The following is a 21897-nucleotide window of genomic DNA, read 5'->3' on the forward strand; positions in this document are numbered from 1 at the left end:
TTAAATAATTTAATAAAACAATGAATTAAACACCCATGATATTTTTAATAATTTGAAAATACTTTATTTTATATGGTCCCAATTTTTATTACGTTTTTATCTAACCTTTATTTAACCGGCCAAGTTACTTAAGAACAAATTATTATTTACATCACTTCATAGTGATGCTAAAAACCATATAATAATTACATGTTTTACATACATTGTAAGAGGTATAATAGTTTACAGTACCATGTAACAACTACCACACTAGTTACATTATGCTGCTATATTAACATTATGTAATACGTAATAATAAAGTGGGACCTTTTTTAAAGTTATATTCTATTGCAAAAAAATAAATAATTGTTTCTGGTCAGTAGGCCATATTCAATGAGTCTAGGAAAAATGTTTGGCAATATTATTTACCAGGTCTCTCTTACGAAATCTAAACGGGATAAACCTGCTTAAATACATTTTTTATTTTATATATTTTGAGGTAGATTGAGGTAACATTTTATGAAACAGATGTTTGTTTCCAATTTCCTTTAAAAGTATTGTTTATAAGGAAAAATACTATGTAAATGGTTTTGTCACGGCTTTCTTCTGTTGAAGGAGAGGCGGACCAAAACGCAGCGTGGTTATTTTGATACATCTTTAATAAAGATGAAAATAGAACAATATACAAAAACCGTGAAAAACCGAAAACAGCCCTATCTGGTGTAACAAACAGAAAGACAGGAACAATCACCCACAAAACCCAACACCAAACAGGCTAGCTAAATATGGTTCCCAATCCGAGACAATGACTAACACCTGCCCCCTTGAGAACCATATCAGGCCAAACACAGAAACAGACAAACTAGACACACAACATAGAATGCCCACTCAGATTACACCCTGACCAAACAAAACATAGAAACATACAAAGCAAACTATGGTCAGGGTGTGACAGGTTTGGTTAGATGGAAACTTTAGACACACAGTTGTCAATATATACATTACAGTCATGCATACAATATGTTGACTTAATAAGCACGGTAATTCAATATTTTGTCAAGGATATGTTTTTTTTAAATCCATCGTCTTCACAATATAAAACACCCTCTCATCCCTCCCTGTCTGTTATATCCTTCATGGTCCCACCAACAGGTAATGTATGGACATCAGATCAGTCTTTTGGATTAGAAATATTGGTGAATAGTATCAGTTGAAGACCAAATTATTACGGAGATGAAAGTGAATTGAAATAAACTATTTCCTGTCTTTGTAGATACATGTACAATGTATTAATGCAAGCTAATTTGTATTTACAAAATATTTATGTAATTTATTGATGGATATAAAAATAATTATATATGTTTTCTCTCCTGTCAGTAGCTACTCTATAATCTAACCTAAAACAAAACTGATTTAGTTTTTACATCCATTTTCCATTTTTTCCATATAATTTGTTGACTGTGCATTTTAGTTTCCAGCCATGGGGCCAACTTTCCTGCTTTGTGTGGCTGTCACCCTATTCAGAGGTAAAAATCACAGTTTACTTTTCAATATTACATGTCATGTAATCACTACCAGAATTGAACAAGTTGATCATTTATTATTATCTAACATGATGGGGAAACATAAACATACAGTAGCTTGGCAAATGAAATCTTTCTAGCCTCCTCTAATTAGATAGTACATTTATGTTGTTTGTTCTGCAGGGCACACTATATTATAGACATGTAATACTGGTTATAAAGCTATGCAGGGGGAAACGACAGCATGTGTATTGTTATGTACACAAAAATGAATTCTAGACGATTATGTAATTCAAGCAAAAACAAATTATTTTGTGCCTTACTAAAATGACACTTGACAGTCAGTGAATTCAGCAAGAGCAGTCGGAGCAAGACAATTGTACTGTACTTAATTAAGCTATAGTATATGTTTCATTATTAAATGTATATTGCAGTACCCAAATGGTTGCGAAAAGAATGCAGGTGTTCATCTGTAAAATTGTCTTTCTTCCTTTATGTTTAGTGGTCAGTGGATCATGCCCAGTGGGGCGGGAGTTCATTACTGCCTTTATGCCTAACTATTTGCTGAGCTACCAAAATGATCAGAGTCTTCAACTGGCCATAACCACACAGGATTATCCAGCCATTGTTCAAATTCAGGTCAATGCAATCGGCTTCTCGACCTCAGTGAAAATAGAGAAACAGAACACCAAATGGATCGGCATACCCGGTACCGCTGAAATTGGGGGTCCAGGAGCTTCCGCCAAAACAGTGCAGGTCACCTCCAACTCTGACATCTCGGTGGTGGCCTTCAACTACAAGTTCTTGACCGGAGACAGCAGTGTGGTCTTCCCGACTGACCAGCTGGGTACTGACTATGTGGTCTTCTCCCCCGGTGAGGGTCCAAGTAACATGCACAAGCTTATGTCTATTATCAACGGCAAAGAGCCCAACAAGATCACGATCATCCCTGTCTCCAACATTAATCTCAGTGGCGTGGATTCCTGGAAGCAAAGACAGGCGGTGATTGTTACCATGGACCCATACCAGGTCTACCTCTACCAAAGCTACACCACTTTCACTGGGACCAGGGTAAAAGCTAAGCACCCTGTGGCAGTCCTGGGGGGACACGAGTGCATTGCAGATGAAGGCAGCTGCAATCACGTCTACGAACAACTGCTACCGGTACAGAGCCTCTCCACCAACTACTTGGTTCCTTCCATGCACATGACCCAATCAACAGACTTTGTCAACATTGTGGCCTCAGAGGACAACACTCTAGTGAAGATCTTTGAGGGAAAGGTATCCACTGCTAAAGAGCTGAATGAGGGGCAGGTGTATGTGATTTCTGTCCAACCCAAATATCCGCTGATCATCAAAAGTGATAAGAAGGTCATGGTGATGTACTTCAGCAACAACAAGCCCTATGATCCGTTCCTCACCAACATCCTCCCAACGTCTGATCTAGCCAAAGAGTGGTCGGTGGACACGCAGAGCAAATTCGAGAGCACATTGGTCATTGTCTCCGAGGGGGAAGGGATCAACACTGTTAAAGTCTGTGAGAAAAATAATTGTGTGAAATCTCTCCGATGGACATCATTCAACTCAGACCCTAGGTACATGTGGGTAAATGTTCCATTGGGAGAGCAGCAACAGCATTTCTCTATCAAAGGCGACTCCCTCATGGCTGTTTACGTTTATGGTGGCATGCCAAGAGACGGCTACGCTACAACCGGAGTATGTTCCAAAGGTAAGCTGTTTATTTGACACATACACTTAAATGGCCTATCAACTGCCCCTCAATACCTCCCCCTGTTAAAGAGGACAACTCTTAAACAATACAATGCAACGCAACACATCGCAATGCAACGCAACACAAAAAAATAAATCGCAACACAACACAACAAATGCACTGCATGGAAACTAGAGTTAGTCTTGAATGTTGATTCTGTTCTCACTCAGGCACTGCACCACCCACTACACCAAAAGACCCATGTGAGAAAGTCAAATGCAGAGAAAAGGAAGAATGTACAAAGGGAGTTTGTGTCCACATCTCCAAAGCAACCTGCAGGGCCGTGGGCGACCCCCACTACCTCACCTTTGATGGGGAGCGATTTGACTTCCAGGGCACCTGCTCTTACATCATGGCCACGGTTGTTAAATCTGATCCTGGCCTCATCCCGTTCACTGTCCTGACCAAGAACAACCACAGAGGGAACAAGAGGGTGTCTTTCGTAAGGAAAGTCTCAGTCACGGTCTATGGGCTGACTGTTGTGATCAGCACGCATAAAGGGAAGGTTGAGGTAAGTAACAAGAGACCAGAGGGAAATGATCAGATCTGGGGTCGGTTCCATGGAAAATTTGGTCAACCCAGGAGGTGAACTGAGTGGTTTTTCCATATGCTTATTGATCTTTTCTTAGGTGAATGGTGAGGATGTCTACCTGCCTGTGACCCTGGCCGGAGGAAACCTAACGGTGGTGTATAGTGGCAGCTATGCTGTTCTGACGACAAACTTTGGCCTGAAGGTTATGTATGACTGGAACATGAAGTTCTACATCACTGTCCCCAGCAGCTACTTCCGCACCCTGGGTGGGCTCTGTGGGAGCTACAACGGGGATCGCAATGACGAGTTCACTAACCCCAAAGGTAACAAGGAACCCACAGTGGTGAAGTTTGCCCAGAGCTGGAGAACTGAAGACGGCGACTTGTTCTGTCATGATGACTGCCAAGGGGAATGTCCAAGCTGCACTCCGGCTCTCCAACAGAAATACAAGGGAGAGAAGTTATGTGGTCTCTTGGCCAAAAAAGACGGCCCATTCGCCAGCTGCCACAAGGTCCTGGACCCAGGCATGTTCATGGACAACTGTGTCTATGACGTCTGCATCAATAAAGGCATCTATCAGTTCCTCTGTGAGAACATGAAAAGCTACAATGATGCCTGTTTGGCTGAGGGGGTCAAAATTAGCCCTGAGTGGAGGACAATCACTGGATGTTGTGAGTTGTCCTCTTTCCAGACATTTCATGCAGATTTTTAGATTGCAATTTTCACTATTATTTCAATCTATTTCTCATTTCACATTTGCAGCACTGGAATGTCCGTCAAACAGCTACTACGAGGCGTGTGGCACAGCTTGCCCTGCCTCTTGTTCAGATCTAGATGCCGAAGCAAAGTGCAAGGAACCCTGTGTGGAGACCTGTCAATGCAACAAGGGCTTTGTCCTCAGTGGAGACAAATGCGTCTCCAAGGAGAGCTGTGGCTGCTCTTATGAAGGACGATACTACCTGTCTGGAATGAAGTTCTGGGAAGATGACAAATGCACAAAGCAGTGTGAATGCAATCCAGGAACAGCCAAGGTTGAATGCAAAGCAACAGCATGCAAGAAGTCAGAGATGTGTGGCCTACAGAGTGGTAAGAGAGATTGCTACCCAACATCTTATGCCACTTGCCAAGGTTCAGGCGACCCCCACTACCGCACGTTTGATGGCAAGAGGTTCGACTTCCAGGGAACGTGTACTTACGTTCTCTCCAAATTGGTCAGCAAAGATGACAAGTCTCTGGCGCCTTTTGAGGTGCTTGTAAAGAATCAGAATAGGGGGAGGAACACGGCAGTGTCTTACACAAAGACAGTCACCATCACTGTCTTCAGAAACATCATCACCATGAGTAGGGACAACCCTGGCAAAGTATTGGTAAGCTACCTTAAAATGTTATCCATTCCAAATTAATGACATAATTGCATTCCGGGTTTACTTGGTCAATGAGCTTTTATGATTATACTATTTAATGGAGGAGATATCAGGACAGTATCATCCTTCGTGTTTCATCAACGTTTCCATCTCTCTTCTCAGGTCAACAACCAGTATGTGAACTTGCCATTTGATGTAGAAGATGGCCAACTGTCCATCTTCCGCAGTGGGTATTTCGGGGTGGTGAAGACCATATTTGGCCTGACACTGAAGTTCAACTGGAACAGCCACGTCTCCCTAACCCTCCCCAGCACCTACTCAAACCTCATCGGAGGGCTCTGCGGAAACTGGAACGGCCAACGGAACGACGACCTCCTCAAACCAGACAAGAGCCCTGCCAACACCCCAACAGTATTTGGGGACAGCTGGAAAGTGGGGAACGACCCTGGCTGCTCCAGCGACTGCAACGGCAAGAAGTGCCCCACCTGTGACCACAGCCTGATGCTAGATTACCAAACAGGGAAGTACTGCGGCAGGATCACAGACAAAAACGGTCCGTTCAAGCACTGCCACGCCAAGGTGGACCCCACAGAGTACTATGAGGACTGTGTGTTTGATATGTGTCTGTACCGTGGCCATGCCTCTGCCCTCTGTAACGCCCTCAGCACCTACACCACTGCCTGCCAGGATGCCCCTGCCAAGGTGGAACAGTGGAGGTCAGACGGCTTCTGTCGTAAGTATTGCATAGACGCACCTCATCAGATGTGTATTTCAAAACAACGACTGTAACAATTATGGTCATTACAATAAGTCAGAAGTGGCTTGTCTAGCTAACAGCTCCTGGTTCCGACATTATTCAATTGTATGATGTTTGACCTAATGTGTTGTAGCATCTTCTTGCAAGGTCAACAGCCACTATGAGGTGTGTGCCTCAGGCTGCCCCCAGACCTGCAGTGGCCTCGATGAGCCTGAGAGCTGTTGGAACTCCCTGTGCACCGAGGGCTGTGTCTGTGACGACGGCTTCATACAGAGCGACAGCGAGTGTGTGCCGCTGGCTGAATGTGGCTGCATTCACCAAGGCCAATACTACCAGATGGGCCAGGTGTTCTTCCCCAGCGGCCAGTGCAAAGAGCGCTGTGTGTGTAAAAAGGATGGACACGTGGAGTGTAATGTGAAGTTTGCCTGCGGTCCCAATGAGAAGTGCCAGGTCCAAGACGGGGTGCAGGCTTGTATACCCATGAGTATGGGCACCTGCCATGTGAGCGGGGCCAGGAGATTCCACTCGTTCGATGGCAGCTGCTTCAGCCTACACGGGGACTGTGTGTACAAAATGTCGGAGGTTGTGGAGAAAGACGGATCGATGGCTCCGTTTGTTGTGTCAGTGCAGCAGTTGACCAAGATTGATGATGCAATGGTCACCAGGAGGGTTGAAATACAGGCCTACAAATACAAGATATCTATGTCTCCCAGAGTTATATGGGAAATAACGGTAGTTTTCTGTCTTGATCTACTCATTTCAGTATTAAAAAGCAACACTTGATTAGAAAAACGGATGTTTTCAATCTTTCCTCCTTTCACAGGTTGATGACGTTACAACAAATCTTCCACTGTCACTCGGAGATGGAAAGGTCAGGGCCTACCAGAACGGCATTAACATCATCGTGGTAACAGACTTTGGCTTGATGGTGACCTACGACACCATTGCTGGCGCCATCATACAGCTTCCATCCACTTACAAAGGTGTTACCGGTGGTCTCTGTGGCAACTATAATGACAAGAAGGAGGATGACTTCCTGCTGCCCAGTGGGCTGCAGGAGCCCTCTGTGGAGAAGTTTGCAGCGGGGTGGTTAGTGGTTCAGGAAGGGGTCAAATGTCAGACAGGATGTGACGGTGGCTTGAAGTGTCCTCCCACCAGTGGACCCCCGCCGGCTTGTAGCATCATAAAGTCAACCAAGGGTCCATTTGCCCAATGCCATGCTGTTGTGCCACCACAAGAGCACTTTGAGGAGTGCATGAAGGAGGGAGAGGGTGGGGATGCCCTGTGCCGCCACTTACAGACATATGTGACTTTCTGTCAGGCATCCGGTGGCCTTGTCAGCAGCTGGAGATCTGACCAGTTTTGTTGTGAGTAAATTTTGATATTGAAAGTTGATTTACCTTATCCTGGTTTATCTTAGTGTGTAATATTTCTCTGACCTAATGCTCTGCTGAAAAACAATTGAAGCTGAAGCTGATTTAAGTTTTTTGATAACATGCATCTCCTCCCATTTTCATCTGTCCTCTAGCTCTGACGTGTCCAGCTAACAGTCACTATGAGTTGTGTGCCGACACCTGTTCTTCCACCTGTGACTCTCTGAGTGAGTCTCCCAAATGCCCACTATGCCAGGAGGGCTGCCAGTGTGATGACGGCTTTGTGTTTGATGGTGGCAAGTGTGTCCTACTGGAGAACTGTGGCTGTGTGGTTGATGGACACTATTACAAGGTGATTACTGATTTATTAACAAAAATTGCCATTTCATATCCCAAAAATACAATAATATACTAAAGTCATTATTACAATTCTAGGCCTATATCTGTTCTATTCTAAATGGAAAAAAATATATAATCAATCTCTATTCTTGGTCAATATTTATTGTTTTACAATCATCCTATGGTTTCCACCATAGTATAAACACTCAATGATATCACTGACATGTTTTGCTGGTTTTCAGTCTGGCCAGTCTGTGAGGCTTGGCAACTGTTCTGAGACCTGCAGCTGTGCAGCAGGAGTATTCACCTGCAAGAACTCACAGTGCAAAGAGGGTCAGAAATGTGCATTGAAGAATGGAGTCATGGACTGCTACAGCACAGGTAAAAAACATGAATAATAATGCTACCAAACAGATATGGCTTTGTGTTAGTACATTTGGATGTGGAATTATGGACTTTGTTGATGTTTCTATTTTGATATTGCAATGAGCAAGATATGTTAACATCTCTAATACCCATTTTGTCAGACCCCTGTAAAGATACTGAGTGCCGTGAGAAGGAAAACTGTGTGGTGAAGAACAATAAGGTGGTATGTGTGGCCCAGTCCAAGGCCACCTGCAGGGCCGTGGGCGACCCCCACTACCTCACCTTTGATGGGGAGCGATTTGACTTCCAGGGCACCTGCTCTTACATCATGGCCACGGTTGTTAAATCTGATCCTGGCCTCATCCCGTTCACTGTCCTGACCAAGAACAACCACAGAGGGAACAAGAGGGTGTCTTTCGTAAGGAAAGTCTCAGTCACGGTCTATGGGCTGACTGTTGTGATCAGCACGCATAAAGGGAAGGTTGAGGTAAGTAACAAGAGACCAGAGGGAAATGATCAGATCTGGGGTCGGTTCCATGGAAAATGTGGTCAACCCAGGAGGTGAACTGAGTGGTTTTTCCATATGCTTATTGATCTTTTCTTAGGTGAATGGTGAGAATGTCTACCTGCCTGTGACCCTGGCCGGAGGAAACCTAACGGTGGTGTATAGTGGCAGCTATGCTGTTCTGAAGACAAACTTTGGCCTGAAGGTTATGTATGACTGGAACATGAAGTTCTACATCACTGTCCCCAGCAGCTACTTCCGCACCCTGGGTGGGCTCTGTGGGAGCTACAACGGGGATCGCAATGACGAGTTCACTAACCCCAAAGGTAACAAGGAACCCACAGTGGTGAAGTTTGCCCAGAGCTGGAGAACTGAAGACGGCGACTTGTTCTGTCATGATGACTGCCAAGGGGAATGTCCAAGCTGCACTCCGGCTCTCCAACAGAAATACAAGGGAGAGAAGTTATGTGGTCTCTTGGCCAAAAAAGACGGCCCATTCGCCAGCTGCCACAAGGTCCTGGACCCAGGCATGTTCATGGACAACTGTGTCTATGACGTCTGCATCAATAAAGGCATCTATCAGTTCCTCTGTGAGAACATGAAAAGCTACAATGATGCCTGTTTGGCCGAGGGGGTCAAAATTAGCCCTGAGTGGAGGACAATCACTGGATGTTGTGAGTTGTCCTCTTTCCAGACATTTCATGCAGATTTTTAGATTGCAATCTTCACTATTATTTCAATCTATTTCTCATTTCACATTTGCAGCACTGGAATGTCCGTCAAACAGCTACTACGAGGCATGTGGCACAGCTTGCCCTGCCTCTTGTTCAGATCTAGATGCCGAAGCAAAGTGCAAGGAACCCTGTGTGGAGACTTGTCAATGCAACAAGGGCTTTGTCCTCAGTGGAGACAAATGCGTCTCCAAGGAGAGCTGTGGCTGCTCTTATGAAGGACGATACTACCTGTCTGGAATGAAGTTCTGGGAAGATGACAAATGCACAAAGCAGTGTGAATGCAATCCAGGAACAGCCAAGGTTGAATGCAAAGCAACAGCATGCAAGAAGTCAGAGATGTGTGGCCTGCAGAGTGGTAAGAGAGATTGCTACCCAACATCTTATGCCACTTGCCAAGGTTCAGGCGACCCCCACTACCGCACGTTTGATGGCAAGAGGTTCGACTTCCAGGGAACGTGTACTTACGTTCTCTCCAAATTGGTCAGCAAAGATGACAAGTCTCTGGCGCCTTTTGAGGTGCTTGTAAAGAATCAGAATAGGGGGAGGAACACGGCAGTGTCTTACACAAAGACAGTCACCGTCATTGTCTTCAAAAACATCATCACCATGAGTAGGGACAACCCTGGCAAAGTATTGGTAAGCTACCTTAAAATGTTATCCATTCCAAATGAATGACATAATTGCATTCCGGGTTTACTTGGTCAATGAGCTTTTATGATTATACTATTTAATGGAGGAGATATCAGGACAGTATCATCCTACGTGTTTCATCAACGTTTCTTTCTCTCTTCTCAGGTCAACAACCAGTATGTGAACTTGCCATTTGATGTAGAAGATGGCCAACTGTCCATCTTCCGCAGTGGGTATTTCGGGGTGGTGAAGACCATATTTGGCCTGACACTGAAGTTCAACTGGAACAGCCACGTCTCCCTAACCCTCCCCAGCACCTACTCAAACCTCATCGGAGGGCTCTGCGGAAACTGGAACGGCCAACGGAACGACGACCTCCTCAAACCAGACAAGAGCCCTGCCAACACCCCAACAGTATTTGGGGACAGCTGGAAAGTGGGGAACGACCCTGGCTGCTCCAGCGACTGCAACGGCAAGAAGTGCCCCACCTGTGACCACAGCCTGATGCTAGATTACCAAACAGGGAAGTACTGTGGCAGGATCACAGACAAAAACGGTCCGTTCAAGCACTGCCACGCCAAGGTGGACCCCACAGAGTACTATGAGGACTGTGTGTTTGATATGTGTCTGTACCGTGGCCATGCCTCTGCCCTCTGTAACGCCCTCAGCACCTACACCACTGCCTGCCAGGATGCCCCTGCCAAGGTGGAACAGTGGAGGTCAGACGGCTTCTGTCGTAAGTATTGCATAGACGCACCTCATCAGATGTGTATTTCAAAACAACGACTGTAACAATTATGGTCATTAAAATAAGTCAGAAGTGGCTTGTCTAGCTAACAGCTCCTGGTTCCGACATTATTCAATTGTATGATGTTTGACCTAATGTGTTGTAGCATCTTCCTGCAAGGTCAACAGCCACTATGAGGTGTGTGCCTCAGGCTGCCCCCAGACCTGCAGTGGCCTCGATGAGCCTGAGAGCTGTTGGAACTCCCTGTGCACCGAGGGCTGTGTCTGTGACGACGGCTTCATACAGAGCGACAGCGAGTGTGTGCCGCTGGCTGAATGTGGCTGCATTCACCAAGGCCAATACTACCAGATGGGCCAGGTGTTCTTCCCCAGCGGCCAGTGCAAAGAGCGCTGTGTGTGTAAAAAGGATGGACACGTGGAGTGTAATGTGAAGTTTGCCTGCGGTCCCAATGAGAAGTGCCAGGTCCAAGACGGGGTGCAGGCTTGTATACCCATGAGTACGGGCACCTGCCATGTGAGCGGGGCCAGGAGATTCCACTCGTTCGATGGCAGCTGCTTCAGCCTACACGGGGACTGTGTGTACAAAATGTCGGAGGTTGTGGAGAAAGACGGATCGATGGCTCCGTTTGTTGTGTCAGTGCAGCAGTTGACCAAGATTGATGATGCAATGGTCACCAGGAGGGTTGAAATACAGGCCTACAAATACAAGATATCTATGTCTCCCAGAGTTATATGGGAAATAACGGTAGTTTTCTGTCTTGATCTACTCATTTCAGTATTAAAAAGCAACACTTGATTAGAAAAACGGATGTTTTCAATCTTTCCTCCTTTCACAGGTTGATGACGTTACAACAAATCTTCCACTGTCACTCGGAGATGGAAAGGTCAGGGCCTACCAGAACGGCATTAACATCATCGTGGTAACAGACTTTGGCTTGATGGTGACCTACGACACCGTTGCTGGGGCCATCATACAGCTTCCATCCACTTACAAAGGTGTTACCGGTGGTCTCTGTGGCAACTATAATGACAAGAAGGAGGATGACTTCCTGCTGCCCAGTGGGCTGCAGGAGCCCTCTGTGGAGAAGTTTGCAGCGGGGTGGTTAGTGGTTCAGGAAGGGGTCAAATGTCAGACAGGATGTGACGGTGGCTTGAAGTGTCCTCCCACCAGTGGACCCCCGCCGGCTTGTAGCATCATAAAGTCAACCAAGGGTCCATTTGCCCAATGCCATGCTGTTGTGCCACCACAAGAGCACTTTGAGGAGTGCATGAAGGAGGGAGAGGGTGGGGATGCCCTGTGCCGCCACTTACAGACATATGTGACTTTCTGTCAGGCATCCGGTGGCCTTGTCAGCAGCTGGAGATCTGACCAGTTTTGTTGTGAGTAAATTTTGATATTGAAAGTTGATTTACCTTATCCTGGTTTATCTTAGTGTGTAATATTTCTCTGACCTAATGCTCTGCTGAAAAACAATTGAAGCTGAAGCTGATTTAAGTTTTTTGATAACATGCATCTCCTCCCATTTTCATCTGTCCTCTAGCTCTGACGTGTCCAGCTAACAGTCACTATGAGTTGTGTGCCGACACCTGTTCTTCCACCTGTGACTCTCTGAGTGAGTCTCCCAAATGCCCACTATGCCAGGAGGGCTGCCAGTGTGATGACGGCTTTGTGTTTGATGGTGGCAAGTGTGTCCTACTGGAGAACTGTGGCTGTGTGGTTGATGGACACTATTACAAGGTGATTACTGATTTATTAACAAAAATTGCCATTTCATATCCCAAAAATACAATAATATACTAAAGTCATTATTACAATTCTAGGCCTATATCTGTTCTATTCTAAATGGAAAAAAATATATAATCAATCTCTATTCTTGGTCAATATTTATTGTTTTACAATCATCCTATGGTTTCCACCATAGTATAAACACTCAATGATATCACTGACATGTTTTGCTGGTTTTCAGTCTGGCCAGTCTGTGAGGCTTGGCAACTGTTCTGAGACCTGCAGCTGTGCAGCAGGAGTATTCACCTGCAAGAACTCACAGTGCAAAGAGGGTCAGAAATGTGCATTGAAGAATGGAGTCATGGACTGCTACAGCACAGGTAAAAAACATGAATAATAATGCTACCAAACAGATATGGCTTTGTGTTAGTACATTTGGATGTGGAATTATGGACTTTGTTGATGTTTCTATTTTGATATTGCAATGAGCAAGATATGTTAACATCTCTAATACCCATTTTGTCAGACCCCTGTAAAGATACTGAGTGCCGTGAGAAGGAAAACTGTGTGGTGAAGAACAATAAGGTGGTATGTGTGGCCCAGTCCAAGGCCACCTGCAGGGCCGTGGGCGACCCCCACTACCTCACCTTTGATGGGGAGCGATTTGACTTCCAGGGCACCTGCTCTTACATCATGGCCACGGTTGTTAAATCTGATCCTGGCCTCATCCCGTTCACTGTCCTGACCAAGAACAACCACAGAGGGAACAAGAGGGTGTCTTTCGTAAGGAAAGTCTCAGTCACGGTCTATGGGCTGACTGTTGTGATCAGCACGCATAAAGGGAAGGTTGAGGTAAGTAACAAGAGACCAGAGGGAAATGATCAGATCTGGGGTCGGTTCCATGGAAAATGTGGTCAACCCAGGAGGTGAACTGAGTGGTTTTTCCATATGCTTATTGATCTTTTCTTAGGTGAATGGTGAGAATGTCTACCTGCCTGTGACCCTGGCCGGAGGAAACCTAACGGTGGTGTATAGTGGCAGCTATGCTGTTCTGAAGACAAACTTTGGCCTGAAGGTTATGTATGACTGGAACATGAAGTTCTACATCACTGTCCCCAGCAGCTACTTCCGCACCCTGGGTGGGCTCTGTGGGAGCTACAACGGGGATCGCAATGACGAGTTCACTAACCGCAAAGGTAACAAGGAACCCACAGTGGTGAAGTTTGCCCAGAGCTGGAGAACTGAAGACGGTGACTTGTTCTGTCATGATGACTGCCAAGGGGAATGTCCAAGCTGCACTCCGGCTCTCCAACAGAAATACAAGGGAGAGAAGTTATGTGGTCTCTTGGCCAAAAAAGACGGCCCATTCGCCAGCTGCCACAAGGTCCTGGACCCAGGCATGTTCATGGACAACTGTGTCTATGACGTCTGCATCAATAAAGGCATCTATCAGTTCCTCTGTGAGAACATGAAAAGCTACAATGATGCCTGTTTGGCCGAGGGGGTCAAAATTAGCCCTGAGTGGAGGACAATCACTGGATGTTGTGAGTTGTCCTCTTTCCAGACATTTCATGCAGATTTTTAGATTGCAATTTTCACTGTTATTTCAATCTATTTCTCATTTCACATTTGCAGCACTGGCATGTCCGTCAAACAGCTACTACGAGGCGTGTGGCACAGCTTGCCCTGCCTCTTGTTCAGATCTAGATGCCGAAGCAAAGTGCAAGGAACCCTGTGTGGAGACCTGTCAATGCAACAAGGGCTTTGTCCTCAGTGGAGACAAATGCGTCTCCAAGGAGAGCTGTGGCTGCTCTTATGAAGGACGATACTACCTGTCTGGAATGAAGTTCTGGGAAGATGACAAATGCACAAAGCAGTGTGAATGCAATCCAGGAACAGCCAAGGTTGAATGCAAAGCAACAGCATGCAAGAAGTCAGAGATGTGTGGCCTACAGAGTGGTAAGAGAGATTGCTACCCAACATCTTATGCCACTTGCCAAGGTTCAGGCGACCCCCACTACCGCACGTTTGATGGCAAGAGGTTCGACTTCCAGGGAACGTGTACTTACGTTCTCTCCAAATTGGTCAGCAAAGATGACAAGTCTCTGGCGCCTTTTGAGGTGCTTGTAAAGAATCAGAATAGGGGGAGGAACACGGCAGTGTCTTACACAAAGACAGTCACCGTCATTGTCTTCAAAAACATCATCACCATGAGTAGGGACAACCCTGGCAAAGTATTGGTAAGCTACCTTAAAATGTTATCCATTCCAAATGAATGACATAATTGCATTCCCGGGTTTACTTGGTCAATGAGCTTTTATGATTATACTATTTAATGGAGGAGATATCAGGACAGTATCATCCTTCGTGTTTCATCAACGTTTCTTTCTCTCTTCTCAGGTCAACAACCAGTATGTGAACTTGCCATTTGATGTAGAAGATGGCCAACTGTCCATCTTCCGCAGTGGGTATTTCGGGGTGGTGAAGACCATATTTGGCCTGACACTGAAGTTCAACTGGAACAGCCACGTCTCCCTAACCCTCCCCAGCACCTACTCAAACCTCATCGGAGGGCTCTGCGGAAACTGGAACGGCCAACGGAACGACGACCTCCTCAAACCAGACAAGAGCCCTGCCAACACCCCAACAGTATTTGGGGACAGCTGGAAAGTGGGGAACGACCCTGGCTGCTCCAGCGACTGTGACGGCAAGAAGTGCCCCACCTGTGACCACAGCCTGATGCTAGATTACCAAACAGGGAAGTACTGCGGCAGGATCACAGACAAAAACGGTCCGTTCAAGCACTGCCACGCCAAGGTGGACCCCACAGAGTACTATGAGGACTGTGTGTTTGATATGTGTCTGTACCGTGGCCATGCCTCTGCCCTCTGTAACGCCCTCAGCACCTACACCACTGCCTGCCAGGATGCCCCTGCCAAGGTGGAACAGTGGAGGTCAGACGGCTTCTGTCGTAAGTATTGCATAGACGCACCTCATCAGATGTGTATTTCAAAACAACTACTGTAACAATTATGCTCATTACAATAAGTCAGAAGTGGCTTGTCTAGCTAGCAGCTCCTGGTACCAAAATGTAATTCTAAATTTGACCTAATGTGTTGTAGCATCTTCCTGCAAGGTCAACAGCCACTATGAGGTGTGTGCCTCAGGCTGCCCCCAGACCTGCAGTGGCCTCGATGAGCCTGAGAGCTGTTGGAACTCCCTGTGCACCGAGGGCTGTGTCTGTGACGATGGCTTCATACAGAGCGACAGCGAGTGTGTGCCGCTGGCTGAATGTGGCTGCATTCACCAAGGCCAATACTACCAGATGGGCCAGGTGTTCTTCCCCAGCGGCCAGTGCAAAGAGCGCTGTGTGTGTAAAAAGGATGGACACGTGGAGTGTAATGTGAAGTTTGCCTGCGGTCCCAATGAGAAGTGCCAGGTCCAAGACGGGGTGCAGGCTTGTATACCCATGAGTACGGGCACCTGCCATGTGAGCGGGGCCAGGAGATTCCACTCGTTCGATGGCAGCTGCTTCAGCCTACACGGGGACTGTGTGTACAAAATGTCGGAGGTTGTGGAGAAAGACGGATCGATGGCTCCGTTTGTTGTGTCAGTGCAGCAGTTGACCAAGATTGATGATGCAATGGTCACCAGGAGGGTTGAAATACAGGCCTACAAATACAAGATATCTATGTCTCCCAGAGTTATATGGGAAATAATGGTAGTTTTCTGTCTTGATCTACTCATTTCAGTATTAAAAAGCAACACTTGATTAGAAAAACGGATGTTTTCAATCTTTCCTCCTTTCACAGGTTGATGACGTTACAACAAATCTTCCACTGTCACTCGGAGATGGAAAGGTCAGGGCCTACCAGAACGGCATTAACATCATTGTGGTAACAGACTTTGGCTTGATGGTGACCTACGACACCGTTGCTGGCGCCATCATACAGCTTCCATCCACTTACAAAGGTGTTACCGGTGGTCTCTGTGGCAACTATAATGACAAGAAGGAGGATGACTTCCTGCTGCCCAGTGGGCTGCAGGAGCCCTCTGTGGAGAAGTTTGCAGTGGGGTGGTTAGTGGTTCAGGAAGGGGTCAAATGTCAGACAGGATGTGACGGTGGCTTGAAGTGTCCTCCCACCAGTGGACCCCCGCCGGCTTGTAGCATCATAAAGTCAACCAAGGGTCCATTTGCCCAATGCCATGCTGTTGTGCCACCACAAGAGCACTTTGAGGAGTGCATGAAGGAGGGAGAGGGTGGGGATGCCCTGTGCCGCCACTTACAGACATATGTGACTTTCTGTCAGGCATCCGGTGGCCTTGTCAGCAGCTGGAGATCTGACCAGTTTTGTTGTGAGTAAATTTTGATATTGAAAGTTGATTTACCTTATCCTGGTTTATCTTAGTGTGTAATATTTCTCTGACCTAATGCTCTGCTGAAAAACAATTGAAGCTGAAGCTGATTTAAGTTTTTTGATAACATGCATCTCCTCCCATTTCCATCTGTCCTCTAGCTCTGACGTGTCCAGCTAACAGTCACTATGAGTTGTGTGCCGACACCTGTTCTTCCACCTGTGACTCTCTGAGTGAGTCTCCCAAATGCCCACTATGCCAGGAGGGCTGCCAGTGTGATGACGGCTTTGTGTTTGATGGTGGCAAGTGTGTCCTACTGGAGAACTGTGGCTGTGTGGTTGATGGACACTATTACAAGGTGATTACTGATTTATTGACAAAAATTGCCATCTCATATCCCAAAAAATACAATAATATACTAAAGTCATTATTACAATTATAGGCCTATATCTGTTCTATTCTAAATGGAAAAAATATATAATCAATCTCTATTCTTGGTCAATATTTATTGTTTTACAATCATCCTATGGTTTCCACCATAGTATAAACACTCAATGATATCACTGACATGTTTTGCTGGTTTTCAGTCTGGCCAGTCTGTGAGGCTTGGCAACTGTTCTGAGACCTGCAGCTGTGCAGCAGGAGTATTCACCTGCAAGAACTCACAGTGCAAAGAGGGTCAGAAATGTGCATTGAAGAATGGAGTCATAGACTGCTACAGCACAGGTAAAAAACATGAATAATAATGCTACCAAACAGATATGGCTTTGTGTTAGTACATTTGGATGTGGAATTATGGACTTTGTTGATGTTTCTATTTTGATATTGCAATGAGCAAGATGTGTTAACATCTCTAATGCACATTTTGTCAGACCCCTGTAAGGATACTGAGTGCCGTGAGAAGGAAAACTGTGTGGTGATGAACAATAAGGCAGTATGTGTGGCCCAGTCCAAGGCCTACTGCTGGGCGTTCGGCGACCCTCATTACAGCACATTCGACGGCCAGCCTTTCTCCTTCATGGGCACCTGCTCCTACATTCTGGTGAATACGACCGGCAAAGATCCCTCCCTGCCTCAGTTCAGCATCCTGACCAAGAACGAGCTGCGCGGCAACTCCGAGGGCTCCTTCGTCAAATCAGCCTACATAGACCTGAGTGGTCACAGGATCACCATTCTCAGTGGCCAAAGAGGGACAGTGGAGGTGGGTGGCTTCCAGTTATACTTGATACAGATTTTCCATGTTGAAATTGAATGTAAGAATCCTCTATGCTCCCCATCCGCTTCAAGTCCTCTTTAAATCCTCATCTCTCTATCGTCTCAGATTGATGGCATTAGGTCTGCCCTCCCTTTGAGTTTGGAGTCTGACAGCATCAGAATCACAGAGTCTGGTATTCGAGGGACCATCCAGTCAGCTGTTGGCCTGGAGATCACTTTTGACTGGTCCAGCCTCTTCATGGTGACCATCAGCAGCAGTTACTACGACAACCTCGGTGGCATCTGTGGCAACTACAATGGTAACAAAGCAGATGACTTCACCACTCCCACAGGTGTGCTTTCATCAAATACCACGGCGTGGGTGGCATCCTGGAGTGTTGCCGACGGTGACCCATTCTGCTGGCATGTCTGTAACAGCAACTGCCCCACATGCTCAGATGCAGACCGGGCACTTTACACTGGACCACAGTACTGTGGTTTGATGACAGACGGAGGGGGCCCATTTGAACAGTGCCATAAGAAAGTGCCGGTGAAGGAGTTTGCCTCAAACTGCCTCTATGATGTGTGTCTGAATGAGGGTCGACAGGAGGTGTTGTGTGAGGCCTTAGCTAACTACGTGGCCGAATGTCAGCAGGCTGGGGCTGTTGTCTCACCACTGTGGAGAAAGGCCTCCAACTGCCGTAAGTTCTCAGCTATAACAAAACATCACATTTAGGAACTCAGACATCTTCAAATGTGTATAATGACACGATAGACCAACTTGTGCATTTGCAGAATGTATTTGGACTACATTTGTGATGTTTGTTTATTCTTAACTCGAACAGCCCTGGACTGCCCATACCACAGCCACTATGAGCTATGTGGCACAGCCTGCCCTGCTACCTGTGCCGATCTCAATGTCCCAGAGATCTGTTCCAAAGTCTGTGTGGAGGGCTGCCAGTGCGACAAGGGTTACGTGCTCAGCGGTGAACACTGTGTCGTCAAGGAGACAGGATGTGGCTGTACACACAATGACCACTACTACCTGCCCGAAGAAACCTTCTGGGAGGGCAACACATGTCAGAGTAAGTGTGTGTGCGACGGAGCCACACAGAAGGTGGTGTGTATGCCTAGGAAGTGCAAGGCTAGTGAGCACTGTGCAGTGGTCAATGGGGTTCAGGACTGCTACCCCCTCAACTTCAAGACCTGCTCAGCACAGGGTGACCCCCACTTCCGCACCTTTGATGGGAAGCGCTTCGACTTCCAGGGAAACTGTATCTACAAGCTGGCGGGGGTCTGCTCCAAAGATCCCGATCTGGAGAGCTTTGAGGTGACTCTGGAGAACAACAACAGGGGCAGCACCAGAGTCTCCTACGCCAAGGTGGTGACTGTCATTGTGTTGGGAAGTAGTTACACCGTCACAGGTGATTATCACGGCAAAGTCCTGGTGAGTAATACAGGTATTTTACTAGTTGTTGTTATTAACTATTTTGTCTAATATATTGTTTTGGGGAAAAAAAATCGCTCTTATGGAATTCCACTCTCTTTTTTCACTGGACTGTATTTAGGTGGACGATGTCCTGACATCTCTGCCGTACTACTCCAACAACACTGAAGTTCAGATCTACAGAAACAGACGTTTTGCTGTTCTGGAGACTCATTTTGGTCTCAAGGTCTCATTCGACTGGTCCAGCGAGGTGAGGGTGAAGGTCCCGAGCACCTACCACAACGCCATCTGTGGTCTCTGTGGCAACCTCAATAACAACCCTGATGACGACCTGCTTCTGCCCAACGGGAAAAAGCCCATGAGTCCCAAGGAGTTTGGAAACAGTTACTGGGTAGCTGACGTACCGGGCTGCTCCCACGAGTGCAAAGATTGTGCCGTTGTAGACATCCCCCTTATAAAGCCCAAATATGTCAGCGCCTGTGATGTCATTGTGGATAAGAGTGGTCCCCTCAGAGACTGCATTGGTAGAGTGGACTTTGATGAGTACAAAGAAGACTGCATCTATGACATGATCCTCAACAACGGCCTACTGACGGCAGCCTGTGACATCATCACCAACTATGTAGAAGAGTGTCAGGAGAAGGGAGGGAAAATTGGGGTCTGGAGGAGTAAAGACTTCTGCCGTAAGTTCTCTGGTTTTGTATCACTACTCTTCAGGTTTATGATGAGTCGCAATTCATAAATTCTTTAAACTAGGAATCTGACAGTAAAATAAGACTGCAAATTCTAAACCCTACATTTTAAATGAAATCCTGAAACTTTAAAATTGTAACTGATTCCACAGACCTCTCTTTCTCCCTGTGTGTTTTCAGACCTCCCATGTCCAGAGAACAGTGTCTACAGCCTCTCGGCCTCCGGGTGCCCGGCCACATGCTATTCCATGACCTCCGCCCCAGGATGCACCACTCCTCCAGGGGAGGGCTGTCAATGCAAACCTGGTTTCCTGCTGAGCGATGACAAGTGTGTCCACATGAAGAACTGTGGCTGTCACCACAAGGGTCGCTACTTTGTGTCCGGCGAGGTCTTCTATAAGGAGAATTGCCACCACCGCTGCAGCTGTAACTCCGGCGTGATGGCCTGTGAGGTGGCGACCTGCGGTCCGAAGACCACGTGTGCAGTGGTGAAGGGTGTCAGGGGCTGTTACATTATCAACAGCAAAGATTCAAACAACCAGTCATGGATCGAAAAACTTCTTAACAAATATGTAAAACCTGTACATATCAAGTTTGGAGGCTAGAACATTTACATTTTCAAATAAGATCTCATCACTCTAAAATATCCTTTAAAAACGTTCCTTTCATGTCCAGGTTGTAGGCTAAAGCATTTCAACAAAAAATCGCAAAATTACCTTAATATTACCTTCTGTATGTGGTAACATATTCCGGACCATATAATGTTGTGAGGGATTATGAGTATTCATGCATGGAATTGTTATTGAACTGTATTCATTATAATCCAAATATAATCCCAGAGTTGTGTATTACTAAAACTGAGATTATCTCTGTACACGTGTATCTCTGTCTATCCTTTACAACTTTCAAAAATATTAAACATATTGCAGCAAAATGAGTCTGTCATCTGTTTATCCAGCATTTAGTAGTAATGGTGGAATTACTACAGTTTTGGTTTAATCAGATATCTCAAAACCTCTCAAGTAATTCATTCAAACAAAACGGTTGAGTATATTAATCTTGTATATGCCATGCCATATTATATACTGCCTCTGCCCACTGGGCACAGATGTCAGTTCAACATCTACTTTTGAATTATTACTTGCTGTCACGACTTCTGCCGAAGTTGGCTCTCCTGCCCGACCGGGCGGTGCTCGGCGATCGTCGTCACCGTCCAATTAGCCACTACCGATCCCTTTTTCGTGTATCTGTTGGTTTTGTCTAATTGGTTTCACCTGTGTGTTGTTTAGTTAATTAGTGTCTGTATTTAATGTAGGTTGTCATCTATGTCTGTCGGTGTTTTGTGTTTCTTATTCTCCGGTTAGTCTGTTATCCTGCGTTGGATAATTTCACCCTGTGTGTATTTGGGTTGACCGTGTTTAATTGTTCACCGGAGAATAAAACTTTATATCGCATTCTGCTCTCTGCGCCTGATTCCACCCACCTTGATTAGACGTGACACTTGCGAGGTATTGAGTTGTCAACTGATGTGAATTCAACGTGAAATCATCAACACACCATGTCATTGGATTTAGGTTAAAAGTTTGGTGAAAAAAGACAATCCCCTTACATTGATGCCTTTTTGCAAATCCAATTAGTTTTTCACGTTGATTCAATGTCATAATATAGATTTTGGGGGGTTGTAATGACATGGAAACAGCAATGATTCAACCAGGTTTTGCCCAGTGGGTGTTAATGCAAAATAACTCAAATCAGTTTGTATGTACAGTCAAATACCACTGATGAGCCTTTTGATGCACAGATAACGGTAGTCCTGTCCCTGTCATGGTACCAAACAGACCAGGTCTGGGCCAGTGTGCCTG

The 21897-nt window shown here is 46.0% G+C and overlaps 1 protein-coding gene across 1 annotated transcript; it reads left to right on the forward strand.

Annotated features, from left to right (window-relative positions):
- Nucleotides 1–1123: 1123 nt before the first annotated feature.
- On the forward strand, nt 1124–21489 carry LOC135520451 (IgGFc-binding protein-like). The gene is made up of 32 exons (XM_064946029.1): nt 1124–1131; nt 1451–1505; nt 2005–3231; nt 3444–3784; nt 3903–4476; nt 4568–5172; nt 5332–5902; nt 6060–6658; nt 6750–7293; nt 7455–7651; nt 7881–8019; nt 8166–8491; nt 8610–9183; nt 9275–9879; nt 10039–10609; nt 10767–11365; nt 11457–12000; nt 12162–12358; nt 12588–12726; nt 12873–13198; nt 13317–13890; nt 13982–14586; nt 14747–15317; nt 15469–16067; nt 16159–16702; nt 16864–17060; nt 17290–17428; nt 17575–17903; nt 18024–18597; nt 18742–19343; nt 19465–20026; nt 20216–21489. Exons 2-32 carry the CDS (start codon nt 1460–1462, stop codon nt 20638–20640), a joined length of 14445 nt encoding a protein of 4814 aa, XP_064802101.1. The 5' UTR covers nt 1124–1131; nt 1451–1459; the 3' UTR covers nt 20641–21489.
- The last annotated feature ends 408 nt before the right edge of the window (nt 21490–21897 follow it).

Source organism: Oncorhynchus masou, chromosome 29 (assembly GCF_036934945.1).
Source record: "Oncorhynchus masou masou isolate Uvic2021 chromosome 29, UVic_Omas_1.1, whole genome shotgun sequence".
Classification (NCBI taxonomy): domain Eukaryota; kingdom Metazoa; phylum Chordata; class Actinopteri; order Salmoniformes; family Salmonidae; genus Oncorhynchus; species Oncorhynchus masou.

Coding starts and splice junctions, on each gene's coding strand:
- LOC135520451 (XM_064946029.1), top strand. CDS start 1,460: ATGGGGCCAACTTTCCTGCTTTGTGTGGCTGTCACCCTATTCAGAG. Junction 7,294..7,454: donor GAGATCTGACCAGTTTTGTT/GTGAGTAAATTT, acceptor TCTGTCCTCTAG/CTCTGACGTGTCCAGCTAAC. Junction 12,727..12,872: donor CATGGACTGCTACAGCACAG/GTAAAAAACATG, acceptor CCATTTTGTCAG/ACCCCTGTAAAGATACTGAG.